Consider the following 17,675-nt stretch of genomic DNA (forward strand, 5'->3'; position numbering starts at 1 on the left):
CCCCCTCAACAAAAAATGTAATATTTGAATATGATCATTCATATGAACAATTCACATAGGGATGAATGTGAATTGTTTTCGTTTTGCTGAAAGAACGCTTACCTTTTTTGTGATCCGTGGACGGAACTTTAAAACGGTGGTTGTGTTTAAAATTCTGTAACTTGAAAAGTACATAAGTGATTTGAATGATTCTCATTCTAAAAAGAAAGCTCATGAATTGGGTTTTCATATACTAGATTTTGAAAGTGCTACATGCAGAACTTCACTAACAAAAATAGTCTCGACTCCAATTTATAATTCAGGGCAGGTCAATATTATTAACAAGCAAGCGCTCTACAGACACTAACGGTAAAGTGAATCTTGAACTGAATAAAACACAGTTGTCATGTAGTCTTTATCTCACTACAGAATTTTGCGACCCAATTTTCCCCGCCAAATTGAGACCGAGCGCCGATAGACGGCAAGCTAACGAGCGATTCGGGTCACACCATTGTCTCCTCCAGAAACGTAAATTGAATTCTCCTGCCATCACCCAGTTATTTTTTATTTATCTCTTTCATCTGCAACGAATTATGAGAAAGATAGACGCGCCCCCGCGCGGTCCTCCAAGGTTATTTTTATACCCGTTGCTAGGCGATGGCGGCAAACATCCCTGCAGAACTCCCAACAGCTGTTTTGTTTTCGTGCTCGCGTTAGAAATGAAGAGTGGGCGAACATGCATGAAATTGCTCCTCCATGGTTGGAATCAGTCCTGTCGGTGCTTGAGTGTGGAGCTACCCCCCCCCCCCCCACCAGAGAAGAAAGAAGGAATGGAAATAATGGCAGGAAACAACATGAACATGCTGTTAAGAGGCATCGTTGTTCTCCCTAGCAACGGCTGCCGTGGGATGCGGCGGCTGTTTGGAAACGGCACGTTCGAGCGAGTGTTTCGACGCCGCGTTGTAACATTTTGTTTCCCGCAGGTAAAATCTGTGGCGGTGCGGCCTTAAAATGTAGCATGACAGCCGTGTCCATTTGGTAATCGCTCTTTTTTTTTGGCGTTGTCAAGTTCAATTTTCCCTAAGTGTGTTTTAAAGGGCCTATGAATGTGTTTAATGCAGTCTTTAAAAGTGCACCTTGCTGTCCAATTTAACTTGTTAATGCAAATTGCGTAGTCATGAGCTAAACTGTGATGTTATTCAAGGTAAAAAAAAACTTCAGTGTTACATTTGCTTTCAGCACAGAAAAATGCCAGAATTAGGATGTTCACTGTGATAAATTTTCTGATTTTTGTGACTCGCTTTTGTTTCAGCACACGAGCGAGCACATTTTCGGTTCACAATTGAACAGCGCCCTCATCTGTCAAGAAAAGGATGGAGCATATTAAATGTATATAAAGAGGTACACTTTACAAAACTGGTAACCCAAAAGAGACGTTTCATCGTTTCAATACATTTCCGAGGAATAGAATGAATTGAATTGAATTGCATAAAATGTGTTCCACTGCAAAAATCGTATCGTGATCCCTTGGGGGGGGGGGGGGTTCTGCACTATGCAATGTTTGCATGATAATTTCAACCATCGTTGCTGTGGAGCTGCCACATTAGCAACAAATACCGTATTGATTTTACCCCCATTGCCCGCTCGTGTTAGTCGTGTTAGTAGGTTTGATGGGCATTCGGCTTCCTCCGTTGCACGGTACTTTCATGTCACTGAATTTAAATAAACAAATCTTGTTCCTTGTGGGGCGCCCTTTGCAAAAGGTCAGTGTTCAAACCTGAAATTTGAATGAATTTTAAGTAAGATTTGAGGCGCTGCATGGTGGAGATACTAATGAATGAAAGGTTTGCGGAAACACCATGTGGGACTAATTTCTCAAACTTAGAGAATGGTTCTGAGTTTATACCTCTGGTTCTTTTTAGAACCATTCTCTTAGTTTGAGAAATTATTCCCACATGGTGTTTTCGCAAACCTTTCATTCATTGAATGAATTTTATTATATAGATATCTGATTTCACAGTCCAGCAGTGTCCCTAAAACAAGCTTGGGCCAATTCCATGAAGCTGCTATAAGCACAACAATTTGCTTAGCACCGTAACGTCTTGCTCTGGAAAAACAGGCTACCAGCCAAAATTCCATGCGATTTTTATGTTAACCGAACAGCAGCTGAACACCAGTAACAAGCAATATACATCACATGAACATTTGGTTGGTAATCCTGCTTTCTTTTTTTTTCAAGGAAAAAATATCATGCTAAGCAAATTTTTGTGTTTAGCAGCTCTACAAAATTGGCTCAAGATGAGCAAGTCTTGTAAAAATGGTCTCACAGTGAAAAACATATATTCAACTGATTTATGGCTAAAAAATTCGTAGGCAGTACATGTACTCTTGTTTTACTGGATAGGCATGTTAAAGGGAAAAAAGGCCTCCTTCCTTTTTTATTTCTCTCGAAAAGCCCGAATGAGAAACCTACTTTTTGTACTTGGCCTAACTCATTAAAATAATACCACGAAGTCATAGGTTTTGCATTATGGATGACTTATAGCCTATGCCTCAGTGCTAAACAAGATGTTACGAACTGCTCATTTGTAGGAAGATTCATGTTTGCTCTCGCAGTCTCAATGGGCTTGGTACGTGCCGTTGCTAGCGATATAAAAACACGTATGGCTTGATTTCAAGGAAACGACGTAGGACATCGATCGGTTTGCTTTCGACAGATCTAGAGGGCGCTGTAAAGAGCGTCAATGGGGTAGAAATAAGGCCGCGAAAAGTGCATGCCATCTTTTCCAATTGGTTTATTTTATGATCCAAATTTGACTCTCTCTCAATTTGTACAGGCTTGTTTTTTTAAGACTATTTTCTGTGTACTTACTCACATCTGTTTGTTTCCAAAACTAGTGTCGTAGCAGCGCCCCCAATAGTTTGAAAAGTTGCGAAGCTAGAACATCAATACCGCCCTCTTGCACGTAACATTCGTCACACACGCAACTGCACAGACCGTCCACAACGATACAGTGCCGCTGCCATTCTAGTTCTGCTGTCGTTAGTCCAATAGGCCTGGATGTAACCTGTACGGTGTTGATATCTATGGAGTGGATTTATACGATGTGAATAATGATATCTATGGAGTGGATTTAACTGTATGTTTGTTTGGCATTTGATTTTCACAGATGCGCATGACTCTTCTCAAGCCAGTGTGGTTTATTGGTAAGTGTTGCATATTTTTATTAATGATGTTGATTGTTGATATAACTCTCTCTGGTTTAATATTGTTAATATAAGGATCTCCGTCTTTTGGTTACGTAAGCTCAACAAAGGTGGATCCATGGGGTGATTGGGGTGGCTAACCACGCCCCCACCCCACTGACCAAAGATAATTAATTAAATAATGAAAACGTCAGCAGACAATATTGAAGATTTTGGTTCATAAGGCATTTGGTTGAGTGCAACCAAACGCCCCCCCCCCCCAAATATCCCAGCAAACTCACTTTGGAAACTCATGGACCCGCCACTGCTTGCGCGGACAACTAAGAAATAATGTCAGATAACGTTCGTTCTTTTCCGTATAAACGATTTCGGAGAGATGTTATGGGAAAATTAAGACAACTTCCAAGATAGCTTCTCGGTACAGTCAGACGTCTTTCACTAAGACATAATCGATCGATTGTGGGGCAACAGATGTTGAAGGCATTATGTTTACCCCGAAGCACAGACGTACGGGTCCGTACCGATACAACGCTACCCCTTGGTCGTTAATTTAACGACCAAAGTTGACTATAAGAACAGTCAAACTCAACCTCGTCCACATGGCATTGAGCAGAACCCAAAAAGGGTTAAGTCAAAACTAGGACACCGGGTCAAAATCTGACCGTGACCTTTTACAGTGTAAGTTGATTAAAGAAGTCATAAAGGGTGCTCCGTGATTTTTTTGCATTATTCAAAATGTATGGATAATAATTGCGCAAAAATGCATTCCCGAGTGTGAAACTTCACTCCGTCGGACCCTTTAAGGAGAGCTATCAAGAGCCCTAACAAGCCCTCTGGCAAAGACATTTCCGACGGCTGCATTTGACTGAGACGGTGGACAAACAGTCTTGACTGTCTGCCTCTTGATATTAAGAGAGATTTCCAGATGGAGGGAAAAAAGGGGAGAGATGAGTGCCGCTAGCAAAACGCTCGCCCTGTTGACTCTGCTTGGAGGGCGAACCGACGACTCGGGTGTGATGGGGTTTATTAAAGGGAACCTAGCTCTCGATTGCGCCGCTTTGGACTCTTAAAACGTGTTTCTCGCAAACTAATACGCGTAGACGGAAAAGATCATTTAAAGGGGCACTAGGTCCTGAAATCCTCGAAAATTTCATTTTTTGTTTGTTTATGTACCCTATTTCAAACACCTGGTTGAAAGGAAACCAACCTAATGTCTTACCGTTCCCGAGAAAAGACGCAAAAAACCTCGGTTGTTTACATCGGACACGACGGAGTACGAATACGTTTTTCCTGTCGTTTTCAGTCAGTGTACGATACAAGCCTACACGTTGTGTGTGTCTACACAGTAGCTATGTGGATGTTTATATCCTAGTTTTAAATGTTCTTTCCGATTAACATCATCTCATCTCAAAGCGCGTTTTGTAGCCCAATTGGGCTGTTCCAGGACGCAGTGTCCCTTTAAAATCAGCCTCGAGTACAGGGTCTAATTTCAACCTCGAGACAATAGTAGACCCTGAGAGGGAACCTGCTTCATATATTCGTATTCGCTATTCCGCAGTACAGCAAGTAACGGATTTATATCATGTACTTGGTGAATTTATTTTCAACGTGTATTACGTGAATCATTAGTTTAATCCTCATGAAAACAATCCTATTTTCATTTAGATTATTATATTTGCGTTGGATTGGTAAAAGTATAACCTACATTTTTAAACATTTACGTGCGTCTGATCTTACGCTAAATTCATTCCGTCCGTACCCTGGACTGCAGCAAACAAAATACACACACTGATATAAATTAAGCATGAAACGGCACCAGACTATTCCGTATAACTCCGTACCCAATCATGACGTGGAACATTTTTGAACATGCAAAACGATCCAGTACAATGATGAGAAAGCAGCTAGTGCGAGCGTACTGCTCGACGCTATGGGGACGACGTAGATTTAAAGGGAATGTACAACATTTGCTTTTGCTGCAATTTTCAGAAATAAATGGATTGGGAGGATTAGTATGTTATAGCAAATATTGTTAAATTGACTTGCTTCACGTTTCCGGGGTTTGAAGATGCTGGAAAATCCAAGAAAACCAACCAAGTTTTTGAAGTCTGGTTCCCTGACCCCACGTAAGATGAAACGGAGCAATTTATAGACTTTGGAGGATTGCAGGGTCAGAGAATCCGTCTAGAAGGCTTGTACCCCTTCACAGGTGTGTAATCAATTGCAAAGAAAATGCGGAATAACTAAATATGAAAAATTAGGGGTACTTTTTGAAAACAGTCAGTTTTCTCCAACGCTGGTCGGCCGACCAGCGTTGGAAATACAAGTTTTCTTGAAAATGTCAGAACACCAGGAGCCACGATTTTACAGGATGCTTTCGACTGCCATTCCCTAACAATCCAGTAAGATATTTGGTGATAATTTGATCATTCCGTTTTTTGATGTTTGCAAATGTTGTATCTTCCCTTTAAAATGGACGTCAATAGTGCACACAACTCAACGTATACCATGGACATGTTGGGCCGGTTTGTTTTCATGAAAGAAGGACATTGTGGTTCCCATTATTTTGTTGAGCAATTGAAGCGCTACATCCGTTTTCAAGTTTTTTTCACAAAATAGCAGCGCATGTAATCTTTCACATGGGATCTGATTTCCTACAGTGAATTGACCTATGCTCAGCATTCCTTAATCCAATCATAATAAAATGGCGCCAGTCTCATGTTGAGAGCTCTGGAATTATACACTGCAGAAAATACTAATGCATTTACCAGTAGGAATTACAGTTGGACTTCACTCAGTCATTTAGGCCTATACAATGTTCTCGTCTCAATGGTGTGTCAAGCGGTGGCAAAATCCATCGAATTTATGAGCTAAAGCTGACTGTCACCATTAAACTGCCGTAGCATATGTATAGCGGTGCAGCAGGTCCTCTGACCACAGTACTTGTACTTTTGCTGTTCCTTGCCTTTCTTTATAATGTTGTGAGAATGGCTAAATGATTATAATAATAATAATAGCTGCATACACCAATGATTAGATTGTAAAGGACCAAAATGGAGGACCGCAAGCTCGATAATTACACGTTAACCGCGTCTTTGCAAGGTATATGACATAATTCTTTTATTTCTCTTTTTTTTATGATCTTTTCAACTATTTCGTTGGAAATGCGTTTAAAGGCTATAGGATCATTTGCATTTGTCCCAAAAGATATCTACCGAATTATTAACAAAAAGTTCCCTTGGATTAAAGATCCTGATGGTATAAAACACCCCGTGAAATTATTCTGTCTGGCTGGCTGCCATTTAGAAGAAAACAAGTGATGTATGTGATGTCCAACGATCAGTCCATTGACTGATTTTTGGAAATAAAGAGTGCTAGTTGGCAAAAATGATGTTATGCATGTTTTTTCCCCCAACTGTATTCTCGGAAATTGTAATACCCACTGAGCTGAAAGTTTAACAGATTAGGTTTTGCAACATTCCTCTTAGAAATTTGAATGGTGTAATTATCGGAAACGAAAACAAAAACGCACAAAAAGCAAAACTGTTTTATATCAAATAAAATAATAGAGTAAAGGGCAATGATTCCCATGAGCTTTTTGTTTAATTATATACGGACACTTTCATGACGAGATAAGTTATTTGAATGAGCCTCATAGCAAATATCACTGCATTATAATTATGCGGTGCAGACGAAGAACATCTCAAGGAGCACTTTGTTTTAGGCCTAATACAGTCTGACCTTGTATAAAATGCAAGGTGATGAAGTGGTTGCAGAAAATGACCGCTCATGTACAATAAATATAGTTCCTGTTAATCCTATTAACTCCCTGGGCATTTTTGCTAGGATGCAACCTCAATCCTGCAAAATCTCCCAACTGCCTCCGTGTAAAAATAGCATGCAGCCTCAATCCTGCAATATCCTCCGTTATTTCTTGAATGTGGTCCCTGGATGGGTGACCACAACCTCCACACCACTGCCTCCATTCTGCAAACTCCTCCAACAATCACTGTCAATATGTTGAGGCAGAGCCAGTGACATCCTGGATCAGTACGGAGGATGTCAAGTATAATCTTGGCCGACATTCGGATCGGCTGAGCATAAACAACACATAGTCCGGCTAAATACCTTGATACAGTGCATACTCCAAAATCAGCCGCACACTGTTGCCATATAGCCTCAATCCCTGCCAAATCATAAATTATACCTTAGGGAGACACCGGACATCAGAGACTCAACGTCTCCCTATTGTCACAGCTCCTCATTAGAGGCAAAAGTTTGATATCGGAAATAGGCTAGATCGGTGGCTCGTAGTCCAAAACATATAAATATACCAAAAGTCACGGAGGTAAATTGGGGTTAGGTGTCATTACAGGTAAATGAGTTTGGGTATAAATGTCTCCCTAATTAATAGGTACCATTTCCCGTATTATTAACTTACTGAGTCATTATTGAGTGTTTTACTACATGTTTTGAACCCATGTTTGCTGACACGGCTGACCATCGCTTGGTTTCTTTTGTGAACAGTTTTATTCCAAGTTCTCCTGGAAGCAACCTGTCAAACGACGTGCCCCGCCGAGCAACTAAGCGGCCTGGCCTGGCCCGAGTCCGACTCCGGACGGAATGTCTCCGTACAGTGCGCCCCTGGCGAGCCAGGTAAGGATAAACCCATCACTGTAGTCAGGTTACAAGACTTAATTGGCCCAATAGACTGCAATGACAGATGCTCTGTTTCTCAGCAAGCCGTAATTGTCATCAACCTTTATTGTAAACAGCAAATGGTATACATAACCACTTAAACACATGTTTGAGTTTTTGCCAAGAAAACAGCCAGCATGCCCAAGCCAAACAAAATTACCATTTACCAAATTTAAAAGGTGCACAATCATTCCAAACAACTGGTGAACTTTAATTAATACGTTAAATGAGCCGTTACTCTCCGGATTAAGACTTGAAGTTGCAGTAAAATATTCCTGAATTGGTGCTTTTTTTCCCCCACATGTGACTCATGATGACAAACTCAAGGCTATTACATGTCTTAGAGAGTAGTATGAAAAATGGAAATAAGCGAGGATTTCAGTTACTTTCTTCCCATATGTGCAAGCAGTCATGGTGACAAACTTAAGTCGAAAATGTCATAGAAGGAAGCGTTGAACTAAGTGGACCGTTAAACTCATTATACCTCTGGCCGGGAAGCATTTCCTTGCCATGCCATGTTATGCGAAATTATGTACAAAAGCTATTTTGCCTTGCATTTAAAGTAACATTATGCAAAGTGCGGAGTCCCCGCTTGGGTTTAGTGGTATATAGCTAGAACTTGAACAGTTTGTTTCAACTGAAGCTATCAAATAAATACATCTAACATGCATCAATAAAATGTTGAAGAATCAAATATAAGTGTGTTAACTTTTATTTGACATATTAATAATCTGGAGCACTTTTTTAAAAATTCGCTTTGCTGCTAAAATGCCTCAAATTGTTTATACCAATTCTTCCGCAGTACATTTTGAATGTATTATCCAAACATTGTTAAAAGGACCTTTCGGCTAATTAATTTGGACACTATTATATAGATCCTCGTTTTTTCCTTTGATAGTATGTTGGACACGTTAAATCCCGATGCACGACCCTTTACACCATGTTTATTGGTGTTGGGATGAATGCGTGAGTTGCCATGGGTTTACTACATTGATTGGATAAGAAAACCAGAGAAGTAGGAATAATGACCGCCATGGATACTTGTTCCACTACTAATACTCTTATTCACGATGCGAACCGTATCCCCGCTGGCCATAACGAGGACCACTGAATTACTGGACTGGTGGTGGTAGCCTGGATGATTGTCATAAACATAAAAGATGAGTTGTCCGTTCATTTCCAGTATTGCACTTGGCGTCGGTCCTGTGTGATATCCCAGGATGGTCAAGCTGAAGAAATAAACACCTGCTATGTTGCAGGTGAAGATTCCAGTTTGCTGATTGTACGCGTCTCCGATGTTTGTACGGACGTTGCCAAAGACAACCACATCGCCACTATTTCCTGTAAAATGACCACTCAGGCTGGCGCTGAAAGCGACGACAGAGGGCGGTGTTGGGGTCACGTAGGTCGAGTCTCCAGGCTCACCTTTTCCTCCCTTCTCCCCCTTCTCTCCGCTAGCACCTGCCGGCTCAAGCTTCCCCGGCTGACCAACGAGTCCCTGAACCCCCGGCTCTCCTTGCTCCCCCTTCTGACCGTGATCGCCCATGTCTCCCTTGGGTCCAGGTAGACCCGAGCCAGGCTCACCTTTTTGACCTATTGACCCCTGGAGGCCGTTATGAGCCGGCACACCTGGAATCCCAGGCAGGCCAGCTGGTCCCGCGGGACCCTGGAAGCAAGTGCTGCAACACGATCCTTTAGGAGGACATGCCGCTGACATCTCGGAATCACTGGGTTGTGCAACTGCAAGGCAGGGACGATAGACGGCCCACAGTAGCAGAGAGGTGGGCAGGAGTACGGCGGCAAATCTCACGTTCAGCTGTGCGTTGAGATAAAGAAAAATACATGTACCAAATTATTCCAAAGAGATCAAATGTACTTTTGGAACCTTAGGATAAGTCTACATTAAGAAAAAAATGTAAAAAAAACCCCATGAATATAGGATAAACTGTAAAGAAACGGAATAGATGAAAGATGTAAATTCTGGGTTAGGGTGTCGATCTTAGACGGCCATGAAAAAAACCCTGTGCAACGTCAGGGGAAATCACGTCTGGCCATTTCGAGTGTATGAGTAAATCTATATTCGTATAATTATTAACTTGCATGGCCCACAAATGCCGTTAATGCTGCATTATACTCACATAAAGAAACAACCGTTCAGTTCATAATTCACGGTGTCTATAAGTGTTTTATTGTTGTATCGGTGTTGACTGTTTTTCAAAAGCTTACCTGTAACTCCATTACGGCGTTCCAATCGATACTGCGCTCAAAAATCTCAGGTCTCAGTCAAAAAGTGCAGTTTCAAAACGGTACACGTTCAGCTGATAGTGATATTAGAGAGTTAACGCAATAAACGATTGCATTTAGGACTGGATAGCGATTGATTGCCACGGAACCAACTGAATAGCACGAAGAGATACACGGCTTAAAAACCCAAAGAACCTGAACCCGAAAATGATGCCCAAAATACAACTGACCAATGACAACATGAACAAATGACATCATCCAACAGAATAAGCGTAACTATCCAAACTACCGACCAATGATATCCCAACTAAATGACGTCACTGCCTACGCCTCATTCTAAACCCATACTAAATACACGGATGGTTGAAAGTTCATCCCCTTGCGGTTTCAACCAATATGGTTTCACATCACGTGGTAGTGTAATCTGGTGTATTGCATGCTTTCTTTCAGGCACCGTTGGGTGTGTAGTTTCTTGAAGTCCTGATCGAGTTTCAAGTTTAAAAAAAATAATTTGCTGAGCTTTGTAACATTGTCTTTAGCATCCCAATGAAGGGCGCGTCGGGGTGTTAAAACCACCATATTTTTTCCCTCTCTCTCTGATTAATTGTTGAAAAAATCTCGGAGACTAAAATGTTCCAAGCTGCTTACTGAGAAGACATATCACACACAAAAATGAGGGCCGCAAGTGTCGAATCAAGCAGAGTAAAATGTTGCATGAATATGTCATGGATTTTTATAAATATTGTTGGGTCTGCACGTTATTAGTTACATATACATTTGTCTTCTTCAGACAGTCGTATAGCACGGTTAAAAAAACCAAGGGTAAAGTGGAAGTTAATTTCAAGGAAAAAGTAATGATAAATAATAACTATGATAAAAATGTGTTTTCAGATGTGGTCAAACCAGGTCATTTGAAGCTCTAAAGTAAGGGATTTAAGTATTACCAGTTTATTTGCAATCTTTTAGTTGCTAGGAGGCTTCGGGACAGCCCTTGAAAACTCCCAGAAGCAATAAAAACGCAGCAAACGATCGAGCTGAGGTCTGAAACACCGTTGACCCTCAAATCACTTTAAAAACCAACTGATACAAGAAGTTCAACTCAAGGGAGGGACCCTGGAAGTTCTGAAATAACTCTAATGACAGATTCGCTGATTCAGTGCCAGAAGGCCAAGTCATCCACCTTTATTGTTGACAGCAAAAAGTACGCCTAACGACTCGAGCAGAGTTTGAGCCCTTGCCAAAAAAAGAAAAGCCAACATGTTTAAAAGGCTTTGATAAAGGTTTACAAAATTACCATTGACCAAATAAAAAAGATGCATAATCTTTATAAACAACTGTTCAAGTTTAATACCTTGTAGAGCAGCTAGGCTACTTCCGATTCTAAGAGTTACAGTTTTAGACATTGCTAGACTGGTGCACTTTTTCCCATAGGTATAAGCAATCATGGTGACAAAGTAAAGTCGAAAATGTCATAGAAGGTAGCATTGAAATAAGCGGACCGATTAACACATTATACCGCTCGCTGGGAAGCATTAAATTGCTGCCATGTTATATGAAATAATGTACAAAAGCTATTTTGTCTTGCACTTAAAAAAACATTATGCAAAGTGACATACTTCCCCGCTTGGTTATAGGGGTACATGTGCATAGCTACTTAAAATTGAAGGTTAACCTGTCAATAACTTGGCTAGTTTGTTTCAAACTGAAGCTTTCAAATAAACACATCTAACATGCATCAATAAAATGTTGAAGAATCGCAAATAAGTGTGTTAACTTTCATTTAACATTATTAATAATCTAGAGCGCTTTTTAAAAATTCGCTTTGCAGTTACATTTTCAAAAATTGTTAATACGAATTCTTCCGCAGAACCTTTTGATTATATTCTTCCCACATATTATAAAAAGGGTTTTTCTGCTAATTAATGTAGACACTATTTTATGATCCTCGTTTCCCCTTTGATAGTATGTTGGACACGTTAAGTCCCGATGCACGACCCTTTACACAACGTTTATTGGTGTTGGGATTAATGCTGGACTTGTTATATGGATTTATTGCGTCGCTTGGATCAGAAACCCGGAAAAAGAAGAAAATTTGCTGCCACGAATACTTTGTCCACCATGTCTCAGATTCACTAAGCCAACCGTATCCCCGCTGGCCATAACGAGGACCGCTGAATTACTGGACTGGTGGTGGTAGCCAGGATGATTGTCATAAACATAAAAAATGAGTTGTCCGTTCATTTCCAGCTTTGCATATGGACTCTGTCCTGAGGTAAGGCCCATGATGGTCACGCTGAAGAAATAAACACCTGCTATGCTGCAGGTGAAAACTCCAGTTTGCTGATTGTACGCGTCTCCGATGTTCGTGCGGACTGTGTCAAAGACAACCACATCGCCACTATTTCCTGTAAAATGACCACTCAGGCTAGCGCTGAAAGCGACGACAGAGGGCGGTGTCGGGCTCACGTAGGTCGAGTCTCCAGGCTGACCCTTTCCTCCCTTCTCCCCCTTCTCTCCGCTAGGACCTGCCGGCCCAAGCTTCCCTGGCTGACCAACGAGTCCCTGAACCCCCGGCTCTCCTTGCTCCCCCTTCTGACCGTGATCGCCCATGTCTCCCTTGGGTCCAGGTAGACCCGAGCCAGGCTCACCTTTCTGACCTATTGACCCCTGGAGGCCGTTATTACCGGGTACACCTGGAATCCCAGGCAGGCCAGCTGGTCCCGCGGGACCCTGGAAGCAAGCGCTGCAACACGATCCTTTAGGAGGACATGCCGCTGACATCTCGGAATCGCTGGGTTGTGCAACTGCAAGGCAGGGACGATAGACGGCCCACAATAGCAGAAACGTTGGCAAGAGTAGGGCGGCAAATCTCACGTTCACCTGTGCGTTAAAATAATTATTCCGGATAGATCAGATATGCACTTGGAACGTTATGATTAGTCTAAATTAAGTAAACAATGTAAGAAATAAACTAATGAATATAAACTGTAAAGAAACGGAAAAGATAAAAGGTCGATCCTGAGATCTGGTGTCGATTTTAGACGACTATCAAAAATACACCTTATATTACGTCAGCGAAAATCACGTCTGGTGATTTCCGAGTGTATAAGTTAATCCTTACTCGTATAAATTTTGGTTTAAGTTATATGACCTACAAATGCCTCCAAAGCTGCATTATGTTCATATGATGAACAGTCGCTCGGTTCGGATGTCATTTTGCATGTTTTTGTTAAGGTTTCATGCACACAAACAGGGGTGGAGCCAGGAATTTTTGCAGGGGGGGGGGGTCATCAGCAAAATGATGTTGAAATGAAGACAGCTTTTTTTTTCTCTGGACACTTAGCCTCCGTATAATCAATAGGTGTGGAGGGGGTGGGGGCCCTTGTACCATACTTTCAATGGGGGCGCTGCTATTTGTACTTGTACATAATGTACAAATGCCCCTGTAATCCAGCTGGCTCTGTCCGTATTTTGTGCACAGACGTATATCATTACCAGTACAATTATTTGGGGGATCTGAGCGGGGGGGGGGGGGGGGGGTGTTTCACGTTATTTTTAGTTAATTTTTATGAAAAAAAAAATTGAGTCAGAGGTGGGGGGAGGGGTAGTGATTTTGACCCCAAAAAACCCGCTCTGGATCCGCTCCTGAGGAAGTAGCCTAAAAACATCCGGTTATTTTGCTGTGTCTATTAGTTTTCTATTGTTAAACCGGTTAGTTTTTTCACAAGCTTACCTGTAATTCCATTACGACGTTCCAATCAATACTGCGCTCAAAAATCTCGGGTCTTGGACAACAACTGCAGATTTGAAAACGGTGCACGTTCAAGTGATCGTGATCACAGACACTTAACGCAACAAACGATTGGATTTAGGACTTGATAGCGATTGATTTCCACGGAACCAACTGAATAGCACGAAGAGATACACGGCTTAAAACCCCAAGAACCTGGTCACCGAAAATGATGCCCAAAATACAACTGACCAATGACAATATCAAAAAATGACATCACCCAACATAATTAGCGTAGCTATCCAAACTAACGACCAATGAAATCCCAACTAAATGACGTCACTGACTACGCCTCATTCTAAGCCCATACTAAATACACGGACGGTTGAAAGTTCACCTCGTTGCGGTTTCAACCAATCACATGCAGGGTTTCACATCACGTGATAATGCAATCAGGCGTACTGCTTTCTTTCATGCACCGTTGGGTGTACAGTTTCTTGCAGTCCTGATTTGCAAGTTGTAAAAATTTACCTTTGCTGAGCTATTGTCTTCAGCAACCCAACAAAGGGACGGATCGTGTGTACCACCGTATAATTTTTTTTATCCCCTCTCTCTGGTTAAGTCTTGAAAAATCTCAGAAATAACAAACTTCTACAAATTGGTATAGGACAACTTACTGATAGTTAGCCTGCTTATACTGACAGGACAACATGCAAAAGATTGAGTGCCTGCCGTCTCGAATCATACAGGGTAAAAAGTAATTTGTTCCTCATTTTCGAAAGTTCTGAGGTATTGCACGTAGATTAGTTATGCTTGTCCTATTCAAACAGTGGTATAGCACGGTAAAATACAAGACTACAGTGAATGACAGTTTCAGGGAAAAATAGAAGATAAAGCAAATAGAGTAATAACATTGCATTAAACTAAAACGTATATATACAAATAAGTAACGCTTTAGCTGTCATTCGAGTTGTTCTAAGGATGGACTGATTGACATATGAATGGGGTTTGTTCCATTATCCTAAGGCTGTGTTGTGGAAATTAAGATATTTGAATCAAGTGAATCTAATAAAATCTCTTTTCGTAAGACGTTAATGTGTTTACCATCCCCATGTCTCTATAAATTATTTTGAATCTGACCGTGAGCCTGATGTAACATGGTGGATTAGTGCTTTTATTATCATAAATGAAATAAGGACAGTAGTATGGTCAATTTCAACAACCATTTGTTTACAATAGGAGGCTTCGGGACGGCCCTTGAAAACTCCCAGACACAGTAGCAAACGATCGAGCTGAGGTCTGGAACACAGTTGCATGTTGACCTTCAAATCACTTAAAAACTAAATGACACAAGAAGTTTAGCCAGAAGGAGGGACTCTGGAATTTCTCAAATAACTGCAATGACAGATGCGTTGATCAACAGCCAGCCATAAACTTTTATTGTAAACAGTAAATAGTAGACATAACTACTTGAACACATGTTTGAGACTTTGCCAAGAAAACAGCCAGCATGAAGGAAACACACTGGATATAAAGAGCTAACAAACTTGCCATTGACCGAATTAAACAGGTGTACAATCGTTCAAGACAGCTGGTAAAACTTAATGCGTTGAAGAGCAGTTACATTCCGATTTAAGAGTTACGGTTAAAAATTGCTGAACTGGTGCACTTTTTTCCACATTGTGTAAGGTATCATGACAACTAGCTAAAGACGAAAATGTCATGGAAGGTAGCATGAAAACAAGCGAGAATTTTAGTAACCTAATCAAGTTTGATTCAAAGCTGCCACAACGAATGCTTCCTGAACACGAGAAATATGAGCACTGTGTATGTTAACGATTTGAATCACTTTGTTTTCGCGTGTGAAATAAGATAGGTGGACAATTGGATATCATTATCAATATGCTTCTAAAACCAAATCTAGAGTTAAGAACATCATTCACAATCATCTTCAACACCTGGAATCGTAATACTATTTTGTGTTTAAAAGAAATCTGACACTTCAGATTTGAAAATTCAGATGAGGTTTGCATGAGGGTGTGATTTCGAACGAAAGCATGCTCGCATAATAACATCCGATTTACCTTCCCTTCCATGCATTATTACAAAATCGTATCTTTGGATTTCACAGTGAAGAACTTCAAACCGAACACTCATGCTCGGCGGTTTGGTTTTGTCAATAAAACACGTGGCGAAGTCCTGCTTTCCGGGAATCATCATATAGAAGATATGAATGATCTAAATGGATTTTCTTTATGAAAAATGGTCTTGGGTAACAATGTGAGTCCATGATGTCTCTTCCCATTAAAATAATGAGGTGCTGTTTAGTTAATGGTGAAAGATGTCGTGTGAGTAGCAAAATAAAAATATTACATATAAAAGTTAGGACATAATCCTTGTCCGTGGTTGGGAAGCAGTTGGCACTTGATGATTACTTTGTGGAAAATTGAATAACGAGAATAGCAATACATGTACGTGTTACTAATAATGTACCTTGTAAGGAAGCGATAATATATACTTTATTTTGTTTAAGGCATGTCATTATTATGAAAAAATGACATCATGCAATAGAATAAGAGTAGCTATCCAAACTACCGACCAATAATGTCCCAACTAAATGACGTCACTGACTACGCCTCCCTCTAGGTCCATACTAAATACACGAACGGTTGAAAGTTCATCCCCTTGCGCTTTCAACCAATCACAGGGTTTCACATCACGTGATAGTGAAATCTGGTGTACTGTTTTCTTTCAGGCACCGTTTGATGTGTAGTTTCTTGAAGTCCTGATCGACTTGGAAGTTTTAAAAATAATTTGCTGAGCTTTGTAACTTTGTCTTCAGCATCCCAATGAAATAAGGGCTGGTCGGGGTGTTCAAACCGCCATATGTTTCGCCATATATTTTTCTTGGACAAATCTCAGAAAAAAAAGAATTCTACAAACTTCTAGCCTACCTGACAGGACAAATCACAAACGAATGGGTTCTTCCCGTGTCGAATCAAGCAGGGTCAAATGTAGAATGAAATGTGTGATTGATTTTCGCCTATTTATGGGTATTGCACGTTATTAGTTACATTTGTCTGCTTCAGGCAGTCGTATAGCACGGTTAAAAACACAAAGGTATAGTGGAATTTATAATTTCAATGAAAAAGTAATGACAATTAAAATATCAAAACAATGCATTAAACTAAAAAGGTTGTCTGCGAACAAGAATGTCTTTTAAGTGTGAATAAGCCGGGTCAGTTGGTACTTTTTATTATCACTAAAGTAAGGAAATAAGTGTTATTCATTCGTATTCATATTTATTTCCACTAAGTAAAAAGAAAAGGTTTAGACAATAATTGACATAAGCGGTGGGCTTCTCTAAAAGGCAAGCTTCTCACCAGTTTATCTGCAATCGTTTATTTCCTAGGAGGCTTGGGGACAGCCCTTGAAAACTCAAAAAAAACGCAATACACATGCTTCAAACGATCGAGCTGAGGCTTGGAACACAGTTGACCCTCAAATGACACAAGAAGTTTACCTCAAGGGAGGGACCCTGGAATTTCCCAAATAACTGCGTTGACAGATGCGTTGATTCAGTGCCAGAAAGCCAAGTCATCAACCTTTATTGTAAACAGCAAACTCGAACAGAGTTTGAGTCTTTGCCAAGAAAACAACCAACATGCAGAGAACGCTTATTTGGTAAAGGCTTACAAAATTACCATTAACCAAATTAAACAGGTGCACAATCGTTCAAAATAACTGGTCAACTTTGATACGCATTTACTTCCGATTTTCAGAGTTACAGTTTTCGACATTGCCGAACTGGTGCACT

The 17,675-nt window shown here is 40.7% G+C and overlaps 2 protein-coding genes and 1 pseudogene across 2 annotated transcripts in view; 1 reads left to right on the plus strand and 2 right to left on the minus strand.

The window, feature by feature from the left end:
- The first annotated feature begins 2,947 nt into the window (after positions 1 to 2,947).
- LOC119735534 (adhesion G protein-coupled receptor L3-like) overlaps positions 2,948 to 17,675 on the plus strand; it is a 59,225-nt gene continuing 44,497 nt past the window's right edge. The window contains exons 1-2 of the mRNA XM_038209271.1: positions 2,948 to 3,186; positions 7,714 to 7,842. Coding sequence (XP_038065199.1) covers positions 3,150 to 3,186; positions 7,714 to 7,842 — 166 coding nt within the window. The 5' untranslated portion in view covers positions 2,948 to 3,149. The remainder of the gene's footprint in view (positions 3,187 to 7,713; positions 7,843 to 17,675) is intronic.
- LOC119735538 lies at positions 9,109 to 9,689 on the minus strand (annotated as a pseudogene).
- On the minus strand, positions 12,417 to 12,997 carry LOC119735537 (pulmonary surfactant-associated protein D-like). Its single transcript, XM_038209273.1, is given in 2 exon segments — positions 12,417 to 12,512; positions 12,514 to 12,997. Coding segments are annotated over 2 exon segments (492 nt in total). The 5' UTR covers positions 12,910 to 12,997.

This window comes from Patiria miniata, unplaced genomic scaffold (assembly GCF_015706575.1).
Source record: "Patiria miniata isolate m_02_andy unplaced genomic scaffold, ASM1570657v1 HiC_scaffold_29, whole genome shotgun sequence".
In the NCBI taxonomy this organism is placed as follows: domain Eukaryota; kingdom Metazoa; phylum Echinodermata; class Asteroidea; order Valvatida; family Asterinidae; genus Patiria; species Patiria miniata.